General features: G+C 45.3%; 1 protein-coding gene across 1 annotated transcript in view; it reads right to left on the minus strand.

The window, feature by feature from the left end:
* The window catches only part of klhl2 (kelch-like family member 2), a 175,942-nt gene that overhangs the window by 86,702 nt on the left and 72,930 nt on the right, over window positions 1-16,310 (minus strand). The window contains exon 5 of the mRNA XM_069926491.1: window positions 2,178-2,340. Within this exon, the coding sequence (XP_069782592.1) occupies window positions 2,178-2,340 (163 nt within the window). The remainder of the gene's footprint in view (window positions 1-2,177; window positions 2,341-16,310) is intronic.

Consider the following 16,310-nt stretch of genomic DNA (forward strand, 5'->3'; position numbering starts at 1 on the left):
GTAAGGACAAGCTGAGTCAAGGTAGTGATTACAAAAAACTGAATTAGAAAATATCTATTTGCTTATTTTTCTATAATAAGCTGCGACCTTTTAAAATTATAACTATGTGAATTAACTATTTCTTGTCTGTAATCTTAAAAACAATCACAGAAACACACCAATATTAAGTTTTTATTTACCATACAATGATCATTGAACTTGCATCTCTAAAAGGTAATCTGGTGACTTTGCATACAAAGCCTTTCAACATATTGAAATCACTCTCTCCCAGGCCACCACTTTGGGAAACAGTGACTGGAGTTAAACTAGGCATCACTTTAATGCAAAATGGCACCTTTAAAAATAAAAAGAAACTACAGATCAAGGCTTGTTTTGAAGTTTTAGAAGTTAAATAAATGTTTAGGTCTTTCAGTATATCAGCAGTAACATAAAGGCAGCACGTCCTCAGAGCTTCTTGCAGTGAATTACTGAGTAGCAATTAAAATTTCCTTTTCTAGTGAGAGTAACCAATTTTCCCTTGCAACCGCTGCAACCGTGTCTGCCTGACCCGCATCGGACTTGTCAGCCACAAACGAGCCTGCAGCTGACGTGGACATTTACCCCCTCCATAAATCTTCGTCCGCGAAGCCAAGCCAAAGAAGAAGAAAGAATGTTAGCTCATCTCAGTTACAAGGTCCTGCAGACTGAGAAGTAGAATTAATGTACAGGTTGTTGACTTTTCAGCAGCATCTTGGGCAAAGTAACAAAGGATTTATCTTCAAAGAAATGGGGTATGTTATGGAGGACTAGACATCCCTTATTGCACTCCTGAGACTTGCTGCCTAAACTCTGCAGGGTAGCCAAGTGAGTGGTGGAATCTTCTAGGTTATCAAGTAGCTGCCCTCCTTCCTCTGATAGACCCACAACACCCCCTGAGGTTCAGCAGTGAATCTTGGTGTCCCAGGCTCACCCCCAAGATGCCATTCACTCACTTGGGGACCCAGATGGAATCCTTTCTGACTACCATTTTCAACAGCTCTGGAGAGATCTTTGACTGCTGGTTGGTGCATCTTTCCTCGCACTCCCAACTCCCAAAGTAGCTACAAATCCTCTGCAGTCTACTTTAACCAGTCAGACCCAATGAAAAAGAGAGGAAGAAGGTTTTTTGGTCAACTTTCGATTTCTTTTTTTTTTCTTTGGCTTGGCTTCGCGGACGAAGATTTATGGAGGGGGTAAAAGTCCACTTCAGCTGCAGGCTCGTTTGTGGCTGACAAGTCCGATGCGGGACAGGCAGACACGGTTGCAGCGGTTGCAGGGGAAAATTGGTTGGTTGGGGTTGGGTGTTGGGTTTTTCCTCCTTTCGATTTATGGTTCAGGTAAATACCCCATTCAGCTGACAACTAAATTTTGCTGTGGAGTATATACAAAAATTCCACAAAAAGGTATATATCACATGTACATTACTACTGTATATGCTGGCATACAGGATGATCCTCGAAACTTAAAAATGTTGCCTCAAAATATAGTCGTCATATACATCGGGTCTAAAACCCAAACCGTGACAGTGAAGTCCCAACACCAATGCCATCTTCCCTCTCCCCCTCCATATCCCATCTCCATCTCGCTGGCTCCAAATCAAGTGTCCTGGTCAGGCCCTTGGTGCCCTCTACTTGTTCCTTGTGCTGACAACCTGACTCACCTCCACGCAAGTGTCCTGGTGAGGCCCTTTGTGCACCTTCCTTGTGCTAGCATCCAGGCCCGCCTGCACTCAAGTGGGGACAGCGAAGAGATTGCACATGCACTGAGGGGCATTGCCTATTCAACAAGATAAGCCTGTCCTTGTCCAACGAAGTCTCAGCACTCCACTGCAAGGCCCATCTACCCAGTCTGACTGCCGTCAGTTCTGTACAGATTTTATCGGCCTGTTACAGGAGCCGATGTTGGTTTACTTTAAAATATGTTCATAAAATTAAAACCTTTATTGGGCAATTTGGTATTAAAATATTGTGACAGCATCGCTCCACTGGATAGTGTTTAGTGCCAGATTTGGTGGGGGGGGGGGGGATTATCCTATACAAAGGGTACAACTCAAAACCTACATTTTAGGTGTAAAAACTGGGGGTCATCCTATATGCCAGGATATACGGTAGTCAATTATTGGGCTTAAAAGAAACCAAGCTCTTTTGGTTAGCACTTGCCTGCATACGTGTTGGCTTGGTTCAAGAGTTCAGTGCAAGCATGCATATCAGCAAAAGCTCGAATTCCTAAACAATTGCTTGGATGAAGCTGGGACTCCAGGAAATCACAACAGCTCTTTCTAACATCCTGTAACTGCAATAGCCCTGCTGCTGGAAGCAACACCTGTTAGAGAATAGAAACACATTATAATCAGGTCATTGGATACGATGAAGCAAGCAAGTTAAATAACCACATATTTTGATTGGGAAATATTAATATCACAAATGATTAAAAAAAGACAAACACTGTCTTCCATGATTTGTGTACTTGCAGAAATTTGAGAGATCCCCTTTTCCCACCTTAAGAATAGCCTAAGGAATAAGTATTACAAAGGACATGAAGTATTGTATGCTACACAATCTTGTAAACTTGTGACAATTAAGGAGTTTGCTTTTTAATTAACATGCCTAAATTCATCCAACCTCCATAGTTGGGCTGCATGTTCCAAGCCATCCATGACATATTAATTGAAACATACATGATTGGCCTAGCACTTAACATCTGCAAGACAAGAGGTCCACCCGCAACATGTACTTACCACACAGCATTGCCTTCTGGCAAAGAAAGTTCATGCTCAGGCAAACATTAATACTCCAGTGGGGTTTTTCTCAATTGAGGGATCAAGACATAGCATTGCTTCAGAGTCCAGAATACCCAAAACAGGCACCTCATGACACTTAAAAAGCCTTCAGATTCAGCAAAAGTACAAGGAAACCACTAATCAATGATCTTTCTCAGGCTACTATTCCTGTAACAGAGGTCCTAATTGCAGTCAACTTCATTGGGGAGTCTACATTGTTAACATGGCATATACCAAACTCCCAAGACAGACACACTTTTTTGAGCTGGAAGGGAGGGGACAAACTTGGTTGTTTTTTCAAGAGATTCAATTGATAGAATGTTAAGATTTTAAGAGGCACTGATAGACGAGTCATAATCATCTCATGAGGGTAAAAATGCCACCTGCTGGAGGATGTGATTCAGTTAAGGTGGGAGGGTGTGTGTAGAGGGTGTGGGGCAAGGTTTTTATAGTGTTACATACATGACAGCAGTGATTATTAATCAACAATTATATAAAACCTAATCTAATTTAACTAACTTGATTTAAATTTATATACAATTATCTAACTATGCACGAATATATTGGTATGTGGAATGCCCCAAGCCACTACAATTCAAGGCTCATTTCTGGGAAGGCAATTCAAAATTCAGTTTTGGAAGTTCAGTGATGGCACATGGGTTTGAAATTGATGCATCACACAGACTTTAGGATGGTTGAGATACACAAGCCTTAGAATGGTGAGGCATGCAATCTTTAGGATTCCTCCTTGAGGAAAAAAATTGACATCCCAAATGATTCTTTAGCACATGACTACATCCATGCCTCACAACCTCACTGAATGCCAGGAAATATAGCAAAAGGAGCACAACACCTCAATCAATGCCTTTGACGGAAGAGGTGGCAGTTCACACATCCGCATAATCAATAACTTCAGAACTCGCGTAACTAGAGAAGCAGCAAATTGATCTCAATTCTAAATAGAATTCAATGTCATATCAAGAGACATCAGACATTAATAAAATTTTATCATATATCGCAGCGTCTGACTGTTACAAGTCAGCAAGTACTACAATGAATAATGACAAATTACCAGGTCACAAGTTCAATTCTGTTCGTGCTGCTCATAACATCTTGGTCCCTTCAGAAATTCTGACAATAGTGAAAATACCAACAGCCTCAGATGAGAGCATAGAACAGTTCAGCACAAGAACAGGCCTTTCGGCCCACGTGTCTGAACAATGGCCAAGTTAAACTAAAATTACATGATATCAATTCTCTGCAAAATCACATGTCAATTGAGAAGCCTTTTTAATGTAACTATTATATCTGCTTCCACCACTAACCCTGTCGGTCTGTTCCAGGCACCTACCACTTACTATTGTGACATTCACCCATTTTTCAGTTCATTTTATTGTGTGGGACTGTCCCTTTAAGAGAATAGATTTAGCAAAAGCTGGCAGGTTTTGGAAAGTGACTATGAACTAGCATCAGGCTTCGAAGACAGCATGTTCCAAAATGTTGATGTATTTTGAGAGTGAAGGGGGAGCAGCCCTGGAGAAGCCAGGGGCAGAGACCATGTGACCAGCTTCTTGAAAAGACTACGCATTTTGTTCAAGAGGCCATTTTAAGAAGGCAGCATAAGAGGAACATCTCTTCTACCTCCTTTATGGGATTGAGAAACCCACTTGGCCTCGTGTGTGCGTCGAATGACTCAAAGACGTTACTCAAACCAAGACTTTTATTAACAAAAGACTGGAGCGTAGTACATCAAGGTTGACCAGTCCAGACTGATCTGGTTAGGAGCAGCCCTTTATGACCTGCCAGTAGGTGTGGCTACAGCTCTCAGCCAATCACTACTACTATATGTAAATATATGTTGGTGATAGCATCCCATACTATCACAGAAACCACTTTGACTGATCCCCAAAAAGGATTTTAAAATTGCAGAATATTGCACTCTACTCTATTGGACCATGAAAAGGGTTCTGTTGGCAGACGTAGGACTGCACTCTACTTGATTGACCTGCAAAAAGGGTTCTCTATTGGCAGAAGAAATACTACACTCCACTTCGACTGACTTGAGAAAAGGGAACTAATGGCTGAAGAAAGCCCTCGTCTAAAAAGGAAATATCTCTAAAGTACCAAAGCAAGGGTTTTCATGAGTTAATCAATTTTCTGTCACTACACCCCCCCCCCCCCACCTTTCACCCACTTCACAAAGTGCTCATTCCATCTAATGATGTCTCACCACTTAAGGCCTGTATGTCTCAACCATCCTAATGCCTGTGTGTGTCACCATTCTAAGGCCTCTGTGCCCCCACCATCCTAAACCCTGCATGTCTTACCATTCTAAGGCCTGTTTCTCAACCAACCTAAAGACTGCGCGTCTTACCATTCTAAGGCCGGTTTGTGTCTCAACCATCCTAAAGATTGCATGTCTCACCATTCTAAGGCTTGTGTATCTCAACCATCCTAAAATCTGCATGATGCATCAATTTCAAACCCATGTGCCATCACTGAACTTGCAAAACTGAATTTTGAATTGCCTTCCCAGAAATGAGGCTTGAATTGTAGTGGCTTGGGGCATTCCACATACCAATATATTCATGCATAGTTAGATAATTGTATATAAATTTAGATAAGTTAGTTAAATTAGATTAGGTTTTATATAATTGTTGATTAATAATCACTGCTGTCATGTATGTAACACTATAAAAACCTTGCCCCACACCTCTACACACACCCTCCCACCTTAACTGAATCACATCCTCCAGCAGGTGGCATTTTTACCCTCATGAGATGATTATGACTCGTCTATCAGTGCCTCTTAAAATCTTAACATTCTATCAAGTGAATCTCTTGAAAAAACAACCAAGTTTGTCCAACTGGTAGCTCATACACTCTAATGCAGGCAACATCGATACCCTTTTGAAAGCCTCCACATTCTTCCTTGGAATGGGGAAACCAGAATTACCCACAATGCTAAGCAAACATTTAATATAGGTGCAACACTACTTCCTTATTCTTGTACTCAATGCCCCACCCAATAAAAGCAAGCATACTACAAACCTTTTTTTTTAATTACCCTACGTGCTTGTGTGGAAACTTTCAAGGATCAGTAAATCTGAACCCCAGATTCTTCTAAACTATACTTTAAAGAACCCTGCTATTAACTATACCTGTTCCACTTGCATTTGATCTCCTAAGTGCAGCACCCCGCCCTAGTCTAGATTAAACTAATTTTTCTGATAAAGCCACGAATGACTGCCCATAATTTGACCTGTCCTTTGAAATGTGTCCAAATCCTACCACTCAACATGCACTCCAATAGTTTCTCTACCAATGATGCAAGGCTCACCTGACTATTATTTCTTGGATTATTACCATTTACTTTCTTGAACAAAGGAACAACATTGGCTATTTTCCAGTCCCCGGAGGCCTTTTCTGTTACTAACAAGGATACAAAGATCTTTGTCAAGACCACAGCAATCTCCTCCTCTTTCAATAAACTAAGATATTGTGGCGGTACACCATTAGGCAGGCGAACTGGCCCCGCTTGTCACGCACACGGCGGGGCAGCCAGCCAAAATGGCGGCATCAGGGGTTTCCTCCCGACCTCAGCACTGGGATCAGAAGCCTGCGCTTGGGGACCCACGTGATGCCCCGGTGACGTCTGGGGCCCCCAGCATGGTTCTCAGCCAGGTCCGGGCTTGGAGTATAAGACCAGCCAGACAGCCTGCAATAAATCAGTTTTTGCTCACTGAACTCAACCCGTCTGATTGTGCAATCCTTCAGTTAGCAGTGTAGCCGCCGCTACAATTGGTGAGCCCGACAGGTTCAAATGTCTTTGAACCCAACATGAATGACCCTTCAATCAAGCTTCCTGACTTCTGGGTTCAGGAGCCGGAGACCTGGTTCAGGCACGCAGAGGCTCAGTTTCACCTCCGCCAAATTTCATCAGATTCAACCAAGTTTTACCATCTGGTCGCCACCCTGGACCAGGACACCACCAAACGAGTGCTGCACCTCGTTCAGCACCCACCCACGGAGGAGAAGTATGGGACCATCAAGCGGGTGCTCACTGGCTCCCTCGGCCTCTCCAGGCGCCAGCGTGCCGCTCGGATGCTGCGCCTTGACACCTTAGGGGACAGAACTCCAATCGAGTTGATGGACGAGATGCTCACGCTCATGGGCGATCACACCAATTTCCCACTCTTCGAGTGCATCTTCCTCGACCATCTGTCTGAAGACATCCTGCCGTTACTGTCCCAGGAGAGCTTTGTCGACCCTAGGAAGGTCGATCAAAAGGCTCAGGAGCTATGGCTCGAACGATTCCGGAGGGCTCAGCAGTCCAGCAGGTTACAAGGCACGGGCATGACCACGCCAAGCCTTCCTCTAGCGCTGCAGTGGAACACCCGGCCCCTGCAGGGGCCTCAAAGCGCATAGCCAGAAGCAAGTCATCCACTTCAGGCCTCTGCTTCTTCTACCAACACTGGGGAGCCAAGGCTCAGAAGTGCTGTCAGCCCTGCTCGTTCCAGGGAAATGAGCAGGCTGGCCGCTGTTAATGGCTGTGGTGGCTGGCCAAGAACACAGCCTTCTCTACCTGCGGGATTCAGTCAGCGGCTGATGCCTCATCAACACCGGGGCCCAGATCAGCGTCATCCCGGCCACACCCATTGAGTCCCAGAACTGGCCTCGAGGACCTCCCCTCCGTGCAGCCAATTCGACGGAGATCCAAACATATGGAGACAAGACCGTCCACTTCCAGATCAGCCAGCGGAAATTCTCGTGGAGGTTCATCGTTTTGTCCCTTCCAACCACCATCCTGGGTGTTGACTTCCTCCTTGCTCACAGACTCCTGGTCGACATTCGAGGTAGGCGACTGGTAGTTGCCCGTACCTTCCAATCCATTCGGCTCAACGCCTCCCACAGAGAGCAGCCGCAGATGGCCACGGTCAACATGCCCAAGGATGAGTTTCGGCGTATCCTGGATGAGTTTCCGTCTCTCCTCAAGCCGCAGTTCTCCGTCGCCTCACCACGCCACAGGGTGTTTCATTACATCCTCACCCAAGGCCCGCCAGTCCATACCAACTCCCACTGGATAAACTCCAGATAGTGAAGGAAGAGTTCTCGCATCCGAAAGAGCTGGGGATCATTCGACGCTTCAACAGTCCTTGGGCCTCACCACTCCACCTGGTCCTGAAAGCCTCCGACGACTGGAGCCCCTGTGGAAATTATTGACGGCTTAACGACACGATGGTACCTGACCGTTACCCGATCCCTCACTTTACGGCCATCACCAAAACCCAAAACACCCCGAGGACATACCCAAAACGGCCATCATCACCCCTTCGGATTGTTAGAGTTCCTACGCATGCCGTTTGGGCTCAAGAACACTGCCCAGACCTTCCAGTCCCTTATGGACACAGTGGGCAGGGATTTGAATTTCGTATTAATTTACCTGGATGACATCCTGGTCACCAGCAAAGACCGGGCACAACACAAGTCTCACCTGCACTCCCTCTTTTCCCGACTGGCCGGCTTTGGCCTAATGATCAATCCGGCCAAGTGCCAGTTCGGGAAAGAGTCCAGCAGTTCCTGGGCCATACCATCACAGCTGAAGGAGCCACACCTGCCTCTACAAAAGTCACTGCTATCAGGGAGTTCCTATGCCTAGACAACCTCAAGGGGCTACAGGAGTTCGCGGGTATGGTCAATTTCTTTAACTGCTTCATTTCAGGCACTGAGCTAATAATGCAGCCGCTCTTCGCCCTCATCGTGGCCAAAGACAAGACACTCGCCTGGACTCCAGAGGCCAGCAGGGCATTCAAAGCCACAAAAGATGCCCTCGCGAAGGTTACCCTGCTCGTCCACCCACGCACCGACCTACACATGGCGCTCTCCGTCGATGCCTCTGCCACAGCCGCTGACCTGGAGCAACAGGTGAACGGACAGTGGAAACAACTGGCGTTCTTTAGCAGACTTCTTCGCCTGCCAGAGCGCAAGCATAGCGCTTTCGATCATAAGTTGCTGGGCATTTACCTGGCGGTGCGTCATTTCCGCTATTTCTTGGAGGGGAGGCCTTTCATCATTTTTACCGACCACAAACCCCTCAATCAGGAGCTCGCTATGGCAAGAGATCCCTGGTCGGCCCGCCAACAGCGTCACCTCTCCTTCGTGTCGGAGTTCACCACCGACATTCAGCAGTGGTGCAGGCAAGTCTTCCACCATATTCATGACCTTTCCCACCCTTCCATCAGGTCCACAGTCCGTATGGTGGCAGAACGTTTCCTCTGGCACAGGCTTCGGAAGCAGATTGCGGACTGGGCCAGAACCTGCACCCATTGCCAGCTTTCCAAAGTACACAGGCAGACCAGAGCGCCCTTACAGGATTTCGAACCCATTCAGGAACAGTTCAGCCACATACATATGGACATCGTTGGACCCTTGCCAGTTTCCCAAGGTAACCGTTACCTTTTCACAGTGGTAGACCACACCACTCGTTGGCCCGAGGAGATCCCGATGCCAGATGCCTCCACGGACTCCTGCTCCTGAGCGCTTTTGAACAGTTGGGTTCCCCGGTTCAGTGTCCCGAACCACCTCACCAGTGATCGGGGCACCCAGTTCACCTCTGCGATCTGGGCACAGCTTGCTAACAGGCTGGGAATCAAGCTACATCACACCACGGCCTATCACCCACAGGCCAATGGGCTAGTCGAGCGATTGCACCACCACCTTAAGTCAGCACTTATGGCCTGCCTCACTGGCCCCAACTGGGTGGACGAGCTGCCTTCGGTGCTCCTGGGTATTCACTCGACACCCAAAGAAGACCTACAGGCGTCATCAGCCGAGCTGGTCTATGGTGCACCGCTAGCCCAACCCAGTGAGTTCGTCAATGCACCTCACAACCCCCACACGGTCTATTTCCCTACCTCCGGGTCCAGTTGGACTCCTTCACACCCCCACTGCCTCCCAGACATGGCACACGGGCCTCTTACGTCCCCAGCAAGCTGTACTCCGCAGAGTACATGTTTATCAGGCGGGGCCAGTCCACAGACCTCTACAAAGACCATATGAAGGGCTGTACAAAGTCGTCCAGTGTTCAGGATCCACTTTCACACTGGACATCGGTGGAAAGAGGGAACTGTTTACAGTGGACAGGTTAAAACCAGCCCACCTCGACCCCACCAAACCAGTAGTTGTGGCCTAACCCAAGAAGCGAGGCCGCATGGCAAAAAAGGACATTGGCGCTGGTTCTTGGGGGGGGGGGGGGGTGTGGGGCTGCGTAGCAGTACGCCATTAGGCAGGCGAACCGGCCCTGCTTGTCACACACGCGGCGGGGCAGCCAGCCAAAATGGGGTTTCCTCCCATCCTCGGAACTGGGCTCAGAAGCCAGTCCTTGGGGACCCACGTGATGCCCCGGTAACGTCGCACCCCCCCACCCCCCCCCCCCCAGCGCGGTTCTCAGCCAGGTCCGGGCTGGGAGTACAAGAGCAGCCAGGCAGCCTGCAATAAATCAGTTTTTGCTCACTGAACTCAACCCATCTGATTGTGCAATCCTTCAGTTAGCAGTGTAGCTGCCGCTACAATATATCCCCTCAGGCTCAGGGAACTTGTTCGTCTTCATGTTCTTCAAAATAAGCCCCAGCACAATCTCTTTCTTCATGTCAAACTGCCAAAAGTCATCAATATTTATCACATTTTCTCCTTGCCACTTCCTCCATGTTCTTCTCCTTGGTGAATACCAATGCAAAAAATTAATTTAGTTCCTCACCCACAACATCCAACTACAAGCATAAATTTTCTCCTTTTGTCGAGTGGTCTTATTCTTTCTCTAGTCATCCTCAATTTTGATGCAAGCATAAAGAGACTTGGGATTCTCTTTAATCCTGCTCACCAAGGACATTTCATGGCCCCCTTTGGTCTTCTTATTGTCCTGCTTGAGGTCTTTCCTGCAAACTTCATCTTCCTCTAGGGCTCTCTCTGACTTTAACTTCCCACTCATAACATAAATGTTATTATTCTTTTCAACTAAGGAAAGAAAACTGAATAATATTTTTTTAAAAACAAACTCTGATCTTCCCCCACAGACAGTATTCATCCCTACCTCCACCAAATTTCTCTACTTTTTCATGAAAATGTAAGTGTTAGCTAAGCACTTAGTTCCAAGAGTGCAAAGCAGTATTAAACAGAATGCAAGAAATTTTCAGCCAATTAAAGTGGAGAGAGAGCAATATAGTTAATTCTTCAGGTCAAAAACCTTTCATCAGTTGGACATGGATCATCCTTCTACATATTTGCTGCCTGCTTGAGTATTTCAAGCATTTTCTATTTTAATTTCAGGTGTCCTGCATCCATTTTAATTTTTTTTTCAGCCTTTTAACCTTCCTCCCCACCCAAGTCAGGGATCCAGTTTGGGGGGGGGGGGGGGGTACGGGGGGAAGGATACAGAGGCACAGAGTTGGTATCTTCTTGACCAGCACTGAGGGAATAATGGTACTGAAGGCTGAGCTGTAATCAATGAAGAGCAGCTGTTTGTATGAGTTGCTGTTTTTGATGTGATCCAGAGCTGAGTAGAGAATCAGCGATATTGCATCTGCTGTGGAGTGATTGTGACGATAGGCCAATTGCAGTGGGTCCAGATCTTTGCTTATGTACATGTTAATACTGCCCATGACCAACCTCTCAAAGCATTTCATTATAATAGAAGTAAGTACCACTGGGCGATAGTCGATGACTATTGCCGAGTAGCTTAGTGAAAACTCCTACTAGGCAGGGATAGGGAGACATTTTGGAAAAGTCATCCCAGCAGAAATCAGCCAGCTCTTCATCATGGGTGCTGCCATTTTGTTCAAACACAGCTTTATTCAAACAGGTGCTGCAGGCAGAACATGACCAATGCGTTCCATTGGCTGAATGTTTGCTCCCATCTTGACCAAGGGGTTGTGTTGTTTCAGAGAGCACTTACAATTTTAAGCTTTTACTTAAAACTTTATTTATTCTAAAAATGTATATTCATTTATTTCCTCAAATGTTTTTTACTGGTTGTTTGAGTTTCTGGTTGATTGAATGCTGGATAACAGGCATTTTACTGTACAATGTTGCCTTTATCAATACCATTATTTTTTCCAGTTTCTGGAAATAGGTTTAAAAAATTACATCTTTACTTTTATTCCCCCTCCTCCACAAAATGTGATGAACCATTTTGGTCTGATTGAGATAAAACACATAACATCAATGAAGAACTGTTTTAAAAACTAGAAACCCCACAGAATATTCTCAGTGCTGTTTCAATATGGCTTCTCTGAATCGAACAGTTCATACTAAAGATTTGGATTAACCAACTGGAATTAGATGTTCAGAACAATTAAGCACTTACTGTAAGAAGCTGCACTGCAAGGATAATTCAACCATGTTGAAAGTCTGTCTCAATCGGTTTATAAAGAAATCAGAATTTAAAATTACAACTTTCGAAAGCTGCTGAAGCAAAAATCAGAAATTCTGGTCACAAACATTTGTGGAGAGAAAAAAGTTATCAGGATGTTTCTTCCCCAAGGCCATTCATAACCTTTTGTGGATGTTTCAAGTCAGCTGAAAGGGTCTCTGGAACAGTAGCTTCAATCAGTAACCACAGAGCAGGCAAAACAGAGTAATACCCATTTGTAAAACACTCCATGCTACAGAACAAGTCCTTTGTGGTGAATGTCAAGGCAACCAATGCATTAAAAAAAAACCTTTGTTCTCAAAACAGATCCACACAGCTCTCATTGCTACATATCCTTTAATCTCAGCCAAAGGGCAGGTGTTCTTTCCTCCTCTAGCTCCTCTTCCACCATACACAGTCACACATCCAACAGTGCTGCTCTTATAATCTTAAACCTACCAAATCACAAGCCTCACAAATGAATTGCATGTACTCAATACCAGTACCAATCTGATGAATTCCAATTACCTGAGTAACAAGAGCAACAAGCGACTATACCCTTCACTCTTTGGCTTGGCTTCGCGGACGAAGATTTATGGAGGGGGTAAAAAGTCCACGTCAGCTGCAGACTCGTTTGTGGCTGACAAGTCCGATGCGGGACAGGCAGACACGATTGCAGCGGTTGCAGGGGAAAATTGGTTGGTTGGGGATGGGTTTTTCCTCCTTTGCCTTTTGTCAGTGAGGTAGGCTCTGCGGTCTTCTTCAAAGGAGGTTGCTGCCCGCCAAACTGTGAGGCGCCAAGATGCACGGTTTGAGGCGTTATCAGCCCACTGGCGGTGGTCAATGTGGCAGGCACCAAGAGATTTCTTTAGGCAGTCCTTGTACCTTTTCTTTGGTGCACCTCTGTCACGGTGGCCAGTGGAGAGCTCGCCATATAACACGATCTTGGGAAGGCGATGGTCCTCCATTCTGGAGACGTGACCCATCCAGCGCAGCTGGATCTTCAGCAGCGTGGACTCGACGCTGTCAACCTCTGCCGTCTCGAGTACTTCGACGTTAGGGATGTAAGCACTCCAATGGATGTTGAAGATGGAGCGGAGACAACGCTGGTGGAAGCGTTCTAGGAGCCGTAGGTGGTGCCGGTAGAGGACCCATGATTCGGAGCCGAACAGGAGTGTGGGTATGACAACGGCTCTGTATACCCTTCACTAAAAGCCACACAAATATCGAAATGGAAAAATAAAAAACACATGGCAACAGCAACTCCTTTGCCAGCCAATAAAGAGATCAAAAGAACCAGTTAAGTATCAATGACCTTTTCCACAGTTAAGCATCCAATGACAAATGGATGAAAGAAACATTTGTAATGACGAAGTCAGACCAGGCAAGGGATTCCCAATAGTCAGTACATGTTCAAGCAACTAACAATTACTCTGGGTTTCAAGCAGATAAATTTCAACGATTTAACTACCACAGAATGCATCTGGTCTACAAGCAAGAGTGGCTGTGAAACAGAGATCAGTGCAAGACCATCTAGCTCACAAATAAGAAAATTTACAACTTGCTAACATCTCACATTTCTCCAACGTTTTACACATTAAAATTCAGTGATTAATCTTGGAGTAGCAATATTTTGAACAGTGAGGTTTTATAGCAGGAATAATTTGATCAATATCTCCACAAGAGAAAAACATCAGCAGATCACCAAGAGAATCTCACTTTCCCTGCCAGATAGTAGTCAACATATTTGTCATCTTGAAGTGCTAAACCAAGACTCCACTGAGAGATGAGTAAACTTGACATGAAAATATGAAAGATAGGGAAACTAGTACAGACACATGGAGTGATGGATTAAACCAGTATGAACAGGCTAAGCATGGAAATTAGGATGCAGGAAGCAGAGTCAGCCTATGTAAGATAAGAACCTTCTAGTCCTTTCGACAGGATCAGTGAGCCCACCGTACGAATAAGATTAGGAGAGGCAAGGAATAATAGAATGTAGGAAGTAGAGGTAGTCTGGGTGAGATAAGGGTCTCCTAGCCCTAGATAGAAGTACCAAGTTCTACATATATAATTAGTAAGCCTTACACAGATTTATCAAGTTATGCATATTAAATTAGTAAACCCAAGACAGGATTAGTGGACTCTGCATATGAAGAGACTGTAGCTCTGAGAGTCGGAAAGGTCTGAATGGAGACAAGGGCAAGTGTCACATTTGTGGCCCGAAATGTGAAGTTAATAAAACATCAAACACAAGTTTTATCAGGTAAACTTCTCAGTGGCTTTATTTTCCCATTTCCTTTGTTCTCCTGCTTGTGTTCTTATCTCTCTCTCATACCACGTGACTTCCGGTACATCTCATACATATTCATTATCATGACATCCCTCCTTTAATCAGAAATAAACTTTACCTTCACTTACCAATATCCCTCGGAAACCTACAAACATCGTAACTAATGGTAATACTATAACTCAACTACATAAAATTTACTTCCTACAGCACTCATACATGCACTTTATGATATAAGATTAAAATACTGTCCCAAAGTTCTTATTAAAACTATGGCACAAAGTCTTCGTATCGTTTGGGCGCTTTCCGGTTTCGTTTCGGCCTGCCTGCGATATTGTCCTCGCCTCTCGGTTGTTCACTCTCAGCGTCGGAAATACTGCTCGCCACGGCTTCGGGTGTTTCTGGCGCTCTAGTCACTTCATCAGGAGTGCTGGTAACTGCCTCTGGAACATCATCAGGTCTCTCAGTTTCAGCATCTCGTATTGGCCTTTCTCATGTCAACACATAGTCTTATGTCACCCTTTGGTTTGGGCACAATCACTACTGGACTGACCCATTGTGTCGAATGTTCCACCGGTTCAATAATGTCTTGTTCCATCAATTCTTTAATTTTGGCTTCGACTTTCCCACGAAGTCCAAACGGAGTTCGGCGCATTGGTTGTGCTTTGGGTTTGACCGTTTCATCTACCGCTAGCTTCAATTGTCGACCTTTCAGCTTTCCTACTCCTTGGAAGTCTGCGGGGAATTCTTGCTTCATATCCTCGTATGACTGAATTGAATTGACACAAGCTCCAATATGAAGTATTGCCAGGTCTTGCGCTGTGCTTCTACTCAGCAATGGTTCTCCCCTCTCTTCTATGACCATAAACTCTGCTTCGGTGTACTTATCACCAGCTTCAACAGTTGCAGTAAAACATCCAATGGTCTGCAATGGCTTGGTTGCTGTGTATGGATACAGTTTCTTGGAACATTTCTTTGAGGTACAGATGATCTTTTTCCTTTTCAACTTCTCCCATAAATGTCGATCAATCACATTACTGTCACTGCCTGAGTCTACAATGACCTGCACTATTACTCCACCAATGATCACTGGGACCTTCTCATGATGTACTTCATTCAACGTAAATTGGTAACAACTCTGTTCCTCCTGGGTATCATCATCATCACCGTCTATCTGGCGAATGGTATCTTTCTTTCCAGGATACTTTCCTTTCCCCCAGGCTTTGCCTTTGGAAGTTGTACTCTTCCTCTTCTGGTCTGCATTGGACTTGCTTTTGCACTTCTTTGCAAAGTGGTCTTTACCTCCACACTTTCTGCAAACTTTGCCTTTGGCCGGGCAATATGGGTCTTTTCCAAAGTGACCTCGGTTTCCACATCGATAACACTCCGCGTCATGTGTCGGTGTATATCTTGGCTGATTATGGCGATGTGAGAGCCTCTTAATTTGCTGGCTTGAGTTGTCTTTCAGGGTCATGGTATGAAATTGCCCTTCAACAGCCTCTAATGCAGCAGCAATGGTTAAAGCATCGGTGAGTTCCAACTCACTCCCTCTTTCCAGTAGACGTCTTCTGAGTTTATCTGATCTGCAGTGCTGTACGACTTGATCCAATAATTGGTTGTCCAAATCAGCTGGCATGTAATTGCATCCAACAGCTAGCTGGCGTAGTCTCGTCACGTACTGAGCAATTGTCTGGCCATCTTCTTGTCTCGTTCTCCGAAACAAATGGCGTTGAAATGTAGCATTCGGTGTCACTACATAGTGTGCATTTAATGCATCTACCGCTTTCCGGTACTCATCCTTTCTTCCAGTATTCAAA

The sequence above is a fragment of the Narcine bancroftii genome, chromosome 3 (genome assembly GCF_036971445.1).
Source record: "Narcine bancroftii isolate sNarBan1 chromosome 3, sNarBan1.hap1, whole genome shotgun sequence".
Classification (NCBI taxonomy): Eukaryota; Metazoa; Chordata; class Chondrichthyes; order Torpediniformes; family Narcinidae; genus Narcine; species Narcine bancroftii.